The sequence below is a fragment of the Empidonax traillii genome, unplaced genomic scaffold (assembly GCF_003031625.1).
Source record: "Empidonax traillii isolate 1590-97213 ecotype Southwest subspecies unplaced genomic scaffold, ASM303162v1 scaffold16:size2589160, whole genome shotgun sequence".
NCBI classification, from domain to species: Eukaryota; Metazoa; Chordata; class Aves; order Passeriformes; family Tyrannidae; genus Empidonax; species Empidonax traillii.
The window spans coordinates 680457-692993 of NW_020955209.1; the positions used below are offsets into that span (position 1 = coordinate 680457).

A 12537-nucleotide genomic window follows, 5' to 3' on the forward strand; every position below is an offset into this window, starting at 1 on the left:
AGGTCTGCACAGGGAGACAATTGCACAAAAGCTGTCTACTGAATATTTTCAAAGTAGAAGAGCTTGGCAGAAATTGGGTGCTTGTTTATTAGCTTGACTTCCAAGTCCCTCCCTTGGCCCTTCCCCCTAAATCCTACTCAGCTTGGAAAACCCCTTTCACAGGAGAGGTTGTCAGGAAGAGTCTATAAGCAGACCTTTAGGCAATCCTGAGGGGCAACCTCAGGCTAAAAATAAATAAATGACCTGACAACACAGATGTCTGAAAGCTGCTGCTTGCCATATTGAATCCAAAAGTACCGCTGCTCATGTTACTGCCTTCCTACAGACAGATGGCAAAGTAGAGCCAAGTCAAGAAAATCGTGGTGAAAGAGGAGAAACCCTAGGTGCCAGGAATAGGTGCCTCCAAAATCCATCTTGAGCATCCTTTATACTTACAGACCAGCTGCCCTTCTTCCATCCCTAGACATAAAATGCAGCAGCCAGCTGAAGTCAGTACATATATATTTTTTTGCAGCTACCAAAATGTAAATTAACTGTGTTGCAAAGGAATTCAAATCTCTCTCTCTGTGAAGAATATGAAGACTCTCAGGTTTTAAAAATACTTCTGACCTTTTTCACATAAATCAGCTCTGATGCAAATATATACTCATGGGAGCAAAGACAACTAAGATATTTTTACATCAGTTCTGAAGGAGCAATATGTAAAAAGTTCATTTATTTCCACTTAAAACCAGATTTGACTTCATGTGGCATAAGCATCTTACAGGACTTCTTTTCTTGTTTTGATCTTGGTGCAAAACATTAGTATCAATTTTCCTAAGAAATATGATTTTGAAAAAGCAGATAGTTGTAAGGAGGTTACCTTGCCCAGCTTCATGTACTGGAAATAAAAGCCACAAAATACAGAGTATCTTCATAAAATAGCATTTCTACCATAGAGAGAAGAACTTAACCTTGAAGCTAGACTAACAGAAATTTCATTAAGTTTTATACAGCAGGAATGGTTTGGCTGCAAGTCTATTTAATCCAAGCCCTGAAGGTTTAAATCCCACTATATTACAAGAGCATTACTAGCTCAGACTTAATTACAGATTCCAGTTGGAGCATGACCCTTTCTGCCCCAAAAGCAGCAACTCAGCTAATAAGACAGCTTTGCAACATCACTCCTGAATCCTGAATTTGGCATACCTGATTAATATCAAATAAATGCCAACACTAACACCCTGTTACAGAAATGCCTTCCCTATACTGATACCAGCATTCTACAAGGGATACTCTTGAACACCTATTTTATGAGTGGTCCTCCAGCAAGCCAGTTCCACCTTCAATCCTACTGATTGTCTCTCAACAAGAAATTCTGGTTCCAGACTCTCCAGGTTACGGGTCATCTGTCCTGACACTGAGTCATTCAGTGCAGAAAGCTTCAGGAGGAAAAGGAGTTATTTTTAATCTGTGCCAAAAGTTTGGTGTTTGAACAACTGGAGAACAAGGAAAAGCATTTTTAGGAACAAAGACATGGACAGATGACTGAGGTGGCTGTGCCCAAATCACACATTGGCCCAGTTGTGTGTCTATTTCTTGAATGCCTGAGGACCGTTTTTCCCACACACTCTATCCTGCAAAGCTCTGTATCAGAGGTGAAGTTCTGCCCTCTTGATGATAACTATACATTTAACAGAAGGCTACATGCTGCAACTGTGAGGTGGGCATGGCACTGCCTTATGGGCTGTTCTTGCCATGTGGTTAAGCTGTTGAAAATTTCCAGATGACCACAGAGAGCAGTTCACATACCTCTGGGAAATGGAGGGTGCTGAACCTGAACCCTGTTTTCAGAGCCTGGAGGTGAAAAAAAACACCCCTCCCCCAACTCCCTATTCTGATTGTTTAATGCAATGCTGTGATCAGAAGGCATCAGTCCACGGAGAATCTTGTAAACAACCGTAATGCCCACAGATCACAAATAAACCCCAGATGACATACAGGTTTTAGTGTGGTATTTCACAAGAAAGCAGAAACCCTCCATTATTTTCCTTCTAAAATCAAATTACACATAATAAGGGCCTGAAGGGGATGATTCTTCCTGGATTGCAGAGGGAATCAAAGAAGACCAGATCATGAGAGAAACACAGAGTGAATCTGATATAAATTTATTTTTATTTTTGATGTTGTTTAGACCAGCCCCCTCCTCTTTTAAATACCACACCCTCCTCCTTCTGCACCGAGACACTGTTTGCTTAAAGATGAAACTCCTGAGAGATGAGCCCAGAGTTAAAACACAGGCTTAGGGTCTAAGTATGAATACAATGACAATCATGATTCTGGAAGAATATATCAGTTCATCCAAAACTGAGAAGCAGTGATGTCTTCTGGAAGGGCAACAATAATAATAATAATAATCATTGGTAGAATACTTTTTTCTCTGCAACATCAAATTTTAATTGCTGCAGTGCATCAGAGTTTAGACAGTTAGTAGGCAAATACTCACATCTACTTTATAGCTCTACAACCTGGATGGGAAAAATGGCAGTTCAAATACTGTATGTGTGTCAAATCATTAGGGAGTCTGACTACAAGCTCTTGTTGTTTTGCAGCCAAAACTAGGCTATATATGTATGTTCAGATTTTGGCTTGTTAGAGAACCTTCTGTCAAAGGCATCGGGAAAAAGTAAACTTGAAAAATCCAGACAAAGTTGTGGGTTTGAGGTGTTTATTTTTTGTTTTGTTTTGTGTCATTGTTTGTTTGTTTAAATCAGTACCTGGTCTACTCTTTAAAAACAGTTAAAGAGATAACTTCCTATGAGTTGTTGAAGAGTATCTGTATAGCTTGACTGAGATTACAATGAGAATCTAAGAATTCTTCAAGTTTTCCAGCCTCCAATTTGCTCTTCTGTGTGGAAATAAATGGCAGAAGAGAAAACTGGTGACATTTTGAAGTCTCTTTGGAAAGAAAGAACAATTTAGCAATGTCATTATTATAGATTGTAACATGTTTATGAACAGCATATAACAGGATGTTTTTAACAATACTTTACTTAACCAGATTACTGTCTCTTCAGTATTTCACGGTTATCACTGAACACCTTCAATTTACATTCTAAAATAAATTATTGTGTAAATAAAGTATGCTCACAGTTCTTGTATGTGGACAGTACTTACATTTAATTACAAATGATCTGGATATGTTTATAGGTGTGAAATACATTAAAATTGTTTACAGGAAATAAGCTCAACTAGCACTAAGTTTGGAATCTAAATTTTCACAACAGTAACTGAGAGTAGCTCAGTTATTTATTTGAACATGCTTTTCAAAATGTATTTTGGAATGCAGTAGAAAAGAAATTCAAAGAAATGCCAAAAAAAGGGAAGCATAGAAGATCAAAACTCCATAGCAGGTCAGATCAATAAAATACCAAACTGCACTTCTTAAATGTAAGTACTACGCCAAGTAGTAGCGTGGCTGTTCTTAAATGGTGTTAAAGCCCTTGTTTTCTGAAGGAGACAGTAATACACATTTTGCCTATTCAATCCAATCAAGATTTAGACATTGTGCTATAAAAGCAAACATATCTGACACTTCTTCTATAACTTTAGCAGTTGGCTTTCCTGCCCCGTGCCCGGCCTTGGTGTCAACATGGATGAGAAGTGGATTGGTTTGTTTCTGGCTTCGGCCCACGACATATTGCAGAGTAGCGATAAACTTCAGTGAATGCAGCGGGACCACACGATCGTCGTGGTCCGCTGTGAGCAGCAGCATAGAGGGATACTGGACACCATCTTCTTCTGGCAGCTTGACATTGTGGAGTGGAGAGTACCTGAGAAAAGCGCACAAATGTTTACATATTTTTTTCCTCAACACCCAACAAGTAGGATCTCTGCCTCTCAAACGTGAAACAAGTGTATTTCTTTAACTTCAGAAGACATATGTGTACATCTCACAGGAACGTCCAAAAAAGAGGGAACAGCCAACAGGGAAACTGCAGCAGAAGCTATCAAGTCCATAGCAGGATCATCCTGCTGGAAATAGGGAAATTGAGACTTTTCCCCAGCATACATATCCCCAGCAGTCTGTGTCTGCATGTGGATGGCTTCATCCTGCACAAATTTGGAAACAGACTCCAATGGTAAGCCACAAGTGCTATACAGTTATTAAATTTGCTCCCTCTACAATATTTAGGCCACCTTTGAACATATATATATGCTGAGGAAACGCCAGGCAGGAAACGGAGAGCACTGTAAGTTTTTCTGCTTTCAATAGATGACTTTGATGCCTAGTTTTTGAGCAATGAATAATCTAAATTTCAAAATCTGCCTTCTTTTCAGGAGAATTTGCACCTTCTGGCTATTGTAACATAACACAGAAGGTGTATCTTTGTATGTCAGCACAAAGTACTGTCTAACATTAGAAATTAAACGTAATAATAAGTTTAAAAAAAATTCCATCTAACCATTTCATTCTTTTTTTAGAGAAAGCTACACCTAGGAAGAACGTTACATTTCTTAAATCATGAGTAGGATATCGTTTTCCCACCTGTTTCATAACATAAAATACAGAAGGAAATTTTGCTTTTTAAGAATACATGAAAATATTTGAGTGTATAACCTAACAGATTCCTTGTTTCCTCACTTTCGTCTAAGAAACAATGTAAGCATATGTAAAGGCAACATCTAAGCAACATTACATATATATCTTAATTGATAAGAAATTGCCAGCTCTTGTAAAGGACACAAAGGTATATTTCAGGTCATCATATGAGATGTTCCTAAAATTGTGCACTCAGATTTTGTAAGCATGTGGGTAAATAGGTATGGAGTGTACATGCAGCACATGTTCTTTTTAATATCTAAACATTTTAAATCTTTAGATATATTTAATATCTAAATATCTATTTAATATCTAAAGACCAGTCAAATTGTTTAGTATGTATGAAGTATTTTCCGGGAAGTCAATCTTCATTATTAAAGAAATACAAATGCAGCAACAGAAGATGAGGTTCCACAAAAAATATTTTAAAATGATGGCACTTACTCTAACACATCATGTAAGCCACAGTCAATGTGTAGATAATTTCTGTTCCCACACAGCTGCCTGTGTCATATATTTTTAATTTTTCTTAAAATAATCTTTCCAGACCTCTCAGCAAGGAGTTAAGAAATTAATTAATATCCTGCTATGGTCTACGCCATTCAATTCCTACAAATACATCCCATCCACACTGTATAACACAATTCACAGTGGTGACTCTCTCTAGTTCACGATAAAAAATATAATTTATGTACTGGTTCACTTGAGAATATTCTGTTGTGACAGCCTAAAGGAGTCATTATCCAGAAAGAAAACCTTATGAGTTGCTAAAAGTTGCTAGGAGAACATATGAAAATATGACCAGTTGACTCAACAGGACTTCTAAGTTAGTCTTCAATTCAAAATCGACTTGTATGGAAATGCAGAACTCCCCAAATTCAGTGCAGGACAGGATGAAATAATTATTCAAATAGATATTGTTCATGACAATCTGAAACTCTTGAGAAGACTATGCTTTTTAACAACCACAGAAGTATTTAAAGGCACTTACTTGTACAGCCATTCAAACTGCTCTTTATAGTCAGAGCAACCGTAGTCACTGGTCCAAGCATGGCCAATGGTGTACTTGTGGAACTTGAGCATGTCCATCACTCCCACTTGGGCAATAACACAACCAAATAGGTCAGGGCGCTGATTGGCACAGGCAGCTTCAACAGGAAAACAATTCTATCAGTGTTCATATCTTAAACAATTAAGCTCAGCAGTAAAAGGTCCCCTGCCAAGTTTGTGAAAGACCAACTTTCAAAAAGCTTTCATAAACTCAAAGTTTATAAAAAAAAAGGAAGTAAAACTGTTAAAACAACGAGAAAAAAAATAAGATTACCATATAATACCTGGAGACAAAAAAACTTAAGTATAAAATATCTGATATAAACCAAATCACATCGAGAGAAGACTGCCAGTGAATATGAAGTCAAATAAGACTTTCAAGCAAAACTGAAAGCAAATACACAAATGGATAAAAAAATATAACTTCCAAGGATGGCGTGTTCAAAAGAGCTTAAAAGCTATTTCCCGGTTCTTCAGGCACCAAACATGCTGTTCTTTGAAAACTGCCTTTCAAACTGGAAAACTGGGTTTGAAGGAGAAGTGAAATTTAAAAATATGTGAGATTCTGGACTATGGAACTGAAGGTTCCTAAACCCTTCCTTGTCTAAGCTTTTAATATTAGTATCAAGAGAGAAAAGGATCAACAATCCTCCATTTACTGATGAAAGTTTTCTTCCATAATTATTATTATAAACCCATATGGAGAGAGTTTTGACAAAAGCAGACTGCTACAAAATCAGAGGAATAACCTCAACTTAAACTGTATTTTCTTGTTTTATGATTTCCGTCTTACAAATGGAAGGGACGAGTTCTTTAAGAATAACTCTTGCCTCATACATTTTAAAAATAACTGCAGTAGGCCCATCTAGCTCAGTGCTCAATTTATAAGAGTGGCAACTGGCAGATGCTCTGGGAAAAGGCATTAAACAAATACGGAAAGCTCTCTCCAGTAAACTATCAGCTTATAAACTAGTAGTTTAAGTTTTCTCTGAGTTGGACTTATCTCTAGCCACCCTGTTAAACAGCCATCAAAATACTCATCCTCTGTAATTACATTTGTTTCCTTTTTTAATGTTTATTCATCTAGTGTTCGTCACATCCTGTAGCAGTAAGTTCTTCAATTCCAGTTTCTGTTTCTTGATTTAAACCCGTGATTTAAACTTCGTGATTTTACAAACTCCCCTGCTTTTTTTGAATTATAAGAAATAAGAGCACTGAAATTTGCACAAAACTATTGCAGTGGGTCCCAGAATCCGTTTTGTAATTCGGAATTATTCACTGTGCATCCACATGTAGGTATACTCTTTCCCAAATTCTTGTATCTCCTAATTTTTGTCCATTTTGAAAATGGATTGATTATTCCCATTCTTCGCCTCTTGCAAACCAGGATATTGCTATGACATGACCTTGCTTCCAGCTCAGCAAGAACTTTCTTTCATAGCCTTATGTGAGGGCCCTTGTCAAAAGCATTTCAAAATCCAAGAATAACTTCACCTAGATCACTGCTACAAGCACCATATGGAGCCTGGCTCCTTCAAAATAGCTCAAATAGATTTGAAAGATGCAACTTCAGCCCGCAAAATTCTTCCTTTTGTGTCAGCTGTTATTTACTGGTTCCAACTAGTTTGCCCATTAGAGAAGTCAGATTTACTCATCTGCAGCTTGCGGATCACCACGAACCATTTAAAACTTGGCATTACACTTGCCCCCTTCTGTTTCTCAGACAATTTAGGCTTAGTAGCCAGCACTTTCATATTGGAGTTCACTTAGGATCTTGCATGTGCACCATCTGGTCCTGGCAACACGCTACTTTTCATTGGATTGATTAATTCCAAAACCTCTTCTGCTGATGCTCCAGCTGGAGTCAGCTCCCCAGAGTATTCCCTGTGAAAACGCACTGGTGCAGGGAACCCCCCACGCTCCTTAGGAGGGAACATCAATACAAACAGACCATTTAGTTGTTCTGCATTGCCATTATATTTCTTTAATGCTCCTTTTACATCTCCCTAAACCTGCAAGTCCCACAGATCCTTTAGCCAGTTTCCTGCCTCTGATGAGCATAGAAAGATTTCATTGCTAATCTTTACATTGGAAGCAATTTGCTCATCAGTCTCCTGTGGTCTCTCAGTCCCTGCCAAGAATTTACACTTTACCCTATTTTCTTTATTTGAACATGATTTCTATTTTCTGGAAGATGCTATTTTACTTCTGGTCATTTCTGATATGCAACCATGCTAACTCTTCCTAGTTTGTTCCTGTCTCATTTTTGTGAGGTATATATAGTGCCTTAAACAGATGCTATGTAAAAGATCTTTATGTTTTTAAATGAAGCTTTTGATCAGATCCCTCCCCTTCACATTACTTCCTTTTATGAACATCAATTATATTCTGGTATGAAAAAAAAAAGCCAAAACAACTATCACTGCATTTCATTTTAATACTCTTTATTTTAGAGTGTCTCTTGAAGCACCGTCTGTTGCTCAGGGTTTTGTAAGAAATTGCTGCTTCCTACTTCCTTAAATATTTCCTTCAGTAAGAAAGCACAATACTTAATTATATGCATTAATAAAGTGTAATCCAGAACAACAATTTATTCATGAATTTTACCCCTCTACAAATACGTTGAGCTATAAAATACAGTATATAAAAGTAAGCTTTCAAAACATCAGAACTGGTTTTGACTAAGCAAACATGAGAGGTTGAACACGGCGTTTGCGTGAAGGAGGTTTTCAGCTTACAGCTGTGCTGCTTTGCTCAGCTTGGGGATCGCACTGCAGGACAAAAAAGTCTTGTTTTGCGGTTGAATGAGGCAAGAGCTCAGGGCTCTGCAGTCCTTAGAGTCACCTCCCGCTAGTCTGACTGAAAGGAAACAGTATCTTGGAAGAGTGACAATACTCTTCCTTGTCAGCTTTTTCTTCAGTAAATAAGAACTGAGAAAGTCTGGCAGTGGGCCCTTGCTCCTAAAGGATGAGTTATGATCTCTAGTGTTGCATGAACAACTATTGCAAAATTTATTCTTGCGTTGATGAAAAAGCACTTACAAGAATTTCCTAAATTGACCTAATTGCATCCAGTCAAAGAAAATCCCTATCTGGCTCATTAAGAGCATGGAAATCCAGCTGGATTTTAAGCGCAAAGGAAGGTTTCTAACAAGATTTTTCAGAGCAGGGAGGTTTACATGCCTAATACCTGTCTCCTACCGGAATGATGTACGCCCTGCAGATGTGACTTGCTTCCCCTAATCAAAACAAAGAGCCCAGCTGACTCATTCAGCCAGAAAAACAGGGTATTTTATTACTAAAGCTGGGTAGGATGAATTTCATCCTGACTGAAACTGAAGTCCGTATAACCACATATATATAACAGTATTTTCAGAAGCTATGTAATATGATGAAAGTTTAACTGCACTTCCAAATATGTATTTATGCTCACATAAAACAGACTCATGCAATGCATGCACTCTCAAATGGAGTGCAAACCCTTTAACCCTTTACCATATTCATCCATTTCTATTTTCAATGCACAAATATCTCCTGCCACCTGTTATCGAGAAGCATATAAGCAGAAAGCAGAAATACAACTTCAGATGTACTTCTTACTTTATCTTTAAAACAACAGCTTTCTAAAAATAATAATAATGAAGGAATAGACAAGATGGCTTAGACAAAAGATCTATATAAAGCCAAATCCTGTTTTCTTACGCTGGGTGCTAATATACAGAAAAATAAAATAAAATCAATAGGGCCAGTATTCATAAACAGATAAATAGGAAGGAGTACAAAAAGAATAACAAGTGAAGGGTGACTCTAATAAATCTGTTCATTTTCTATATATCAGTGGCTTATGAATCTGAAGTGTCTTTTTTCCCCTTCTCACATAAGTAGCTCAAATCTGTCATACTGTCACATGCCTTTCACGCTATTTAAAAAAAAAAAAAGAAAGACAAACCCCAATTTCTCATCAGAGACATTCATGATTTAATTTGTGGTCATATTTTAACTACAGAATGAAAGCAGAGTCAACTTGTTATACTCCTCTGCACAAAGGGTTTATTTGCAGAACTGCCGTGCTTTCACTCATTCTCTAAGAACAAGAATGCAGGACTACAGAAGGAGTGAATGAGAAACTCAGATGGAGGATTGCAGGACATGGGCTCCTGGCTTACACTACAGACCACATACAGTTTCCCCAATGCAACATAACAGAACTTTGGTTCAGTAGTTATTTTGTAGCGGTTAGCCTCAAGAAATAAAAAAAAAAATACAAATGTTTCTTAAACCACTTTTACTTACTGTGCGATTCTACTGCAAGATTAGCTCTTACCACACAAGACTCTAAGTATGGCTCTCATCCTTTGCTAGAGACTGCAGAATCCCAATGTCCCAAGCAAACAGCAAATTAAGTACATTAGTATACATTTAACAGCTGTATATACTAATGCATTGACATTCTGGCAACTTTGGAAAAGCGGATCTCATAAATATTTGTCTGGTTACTTTAGTAAACCCAGAACCAAACCCAGGAAATATATAAGCAGTTCTTACCAACTAAGAGGCCCCCATTTGAGCCTCCATTAATAGTCAGCTTCTTCGGGGATGTGTAGCCTTCCTTGATGAGGTATTTGGCAGCACACTGAAAGTCATCAAAGCAATTTTGTTTGTTGGCCAGGATACCACCTAGCACAGAAAGAAAACAAATCAGTTGATGCCATAAAATCCATTTGATACCATTTCTTCAGAAAAACATGTGTGTAAAAATACCTGGGAACAATTCCAGTTTCATGAACATTGTAATAATTGATGAAGCTCAGAAGGACAGCAAATATAACAGATTCTTTAAACAGAGAGAGGGTATAAGATGGTTCTGTCAATAACCCTGATGCTTTAAGAAATTCTGAATAATACATACCTATATTAGGGAGTGAGAGCCAGGCAATGTTCCTAATCACTAAAATGAAAGCTAAAAGCTTTGCATAGCAAAATATATACAAAATGACCACATACAATCCACTTGAGGTTTGATCTAATGGGACTCTGATATCATTAAACTCAGTGACAGTTTCTTAAGGCAATAAAGCTTCAGCTTATAAAATAAGCTATATAGAATAAGCACTTCTAATTTCCTGAACATATAATATGTGGCTGGTAATCTACTCTTTTTTTTCTATTAGTTGTTTTCAAATCAGATGATATATAGCTATGGTCAAAGAGGAACTTAAGAGTTGCATTCTTGGTTTGAATTTTATTTTTAATTTTATTAATTAACTTTCAATATGGAAATGCTTAAGATACTTCCATCCTGTCAAACAGAATTCCAAATGTCCTCAGATGTATGAGGGAATAAATCATGACTGAAACTACAGGTCCAGATGACATCACTGATAAGACTTCCAGTTCTGAAAACAAAAAATTTTGCAGGGTGGGATAGGGAAAGAGGATGGCTTTCCCTACAATTTTCAATCATTTTAGTAGAAGAATATCAACACTGAGAACTCAAAGTTGCCCAGATCTCATAATCTTCCCACTTATTTGGCAAGAGACTAGCTCTTCCTCAAAGGTTACCCCACCTTAAGACCATGCGAATCTCAGGCAATTAAATACTAGTGAGAAATGGGAACTAGGAAGAAAATCCTTGTATTCCTGTAGCAAAGGCTGTGGCCCAGCCAGATAAAAGGGACTCAAAGGAGACAGAAATGTAACTCCAGTTACTTCTACTTTGTTTAAAGGTTGGATGTTTATTCTAAGCTGATTGCCTAAGGTTCCCACTACAATCTAGGAACCTCCAGGACAATTAATTTTACCCTAAAAAAAGTGAGATGAGCTACATCTCTTTAACTGGCGGTGTCTCTTTCATTCCATTGTCCATCCAATGACCCTAGACACCCAGTTTACAATGGTTGCTTTATTTCTGTGTTGCAGAAGTTTGGCGAGATAACTCTGACACTTAGTCATACATATCTTGTAGATCTGGAACCAGTGTATTTTTAATTATTTTTTTTTAACAAATACACATCATTATCACATTAATTAATCAACATCATTGAAGAAAGATATACTGGGACAACGGAAAAGTCTTCCAATATGTGGCAATGAAGGAGAAATAAATCTTACTCTTTGCTCAAAGTCCTGAGCTGGTCTAAGGTCAGAATCCTATCTAGATAATTAAACCTAAGTAAAAAGACTTGTAATTGGTTCTGGAAGTAACAAAGAAGAGATACATATCTTATTTGCAACTGCAATAAAGGACTTGGATCAAAATCAAGCAGGAAATAGGTGGACCAAAGAAGCATTATCATATTAAGATAAATTTTATTAAAATATACTACAAATCAATCAGCAAATTAAAATTAATGAAGGATACTTCATCTTTAGCAATAATATCCTGTATCTGCAAGCACATACAGCTTCTATTTATGAAGCTATTACATAATTAACTCAATTGTGAGGAAATGACCCAGACAAATAGTTACCACAGATGAAACAGTAAAATCAAGATGCAATGATCTGGAAATACCATTTTGTTTGATAAAAAGTTATTATGGATTACTGCCACAGCAAATTGCTACATCATAAACACCACAGTTGGTACATTTGCCTTGCTGACAACATTCCCAGCAACATGGCTTACAGATTCTTGGGATATGAGTAAGGTGTCACTATTAAGTAGTGATGGGTATGTTATAGAGATAAGTAGGACTTTTTCAAGCTTTTTTTCCCTGGTGAAGGGATGCAGACAATTGCCAACAATAAGGCAAGTGGACAAAGACAATCAAAGGACTAAGACAAGGACTGGATGGGAAAAACATAGACAGAAATAAAGCAGAAGTATTAAGAAAAGAGGCAAAGAGATTTACAGCGTTTTTGCAGTGAGTGACTTGGTTTCCCTATAGCACGACAGTCAGCTTA

The 12537-nt window shown here is 37.1% G+C and overlaps 1 protein-coding gene across 1 annotated transcript in view; it reads right to left on the reverse strand.

The window, feature by feature from the left end:
* Positions 1-782: 782 nt before the first annotated feature.
* Positions 783-12537, reverse strand: part of PREP (prolyl endopeptidase) — a 96406-nt gene continuing 84651 nt past the window's right edge. Inside the window, exons 13-15 of the mRNA XM_027895141.1 lie at positions 10177-10308; positions 5574-5730; positions 783-3812 (exon numbers count right to left, since the gene is read on the reverse strand). Of these exons, the coding sequence (XP_027750942.1) occupies positions 3518-3812; positions 5574-5730; positions 10177-10308 (584 nt within the window). The 3' untranslated portion in view covers positions 783-3517. The remainder of the gene's footprint in view (positions 3813-5573; positions 5731-10176; positions 10309-12537) is intronic.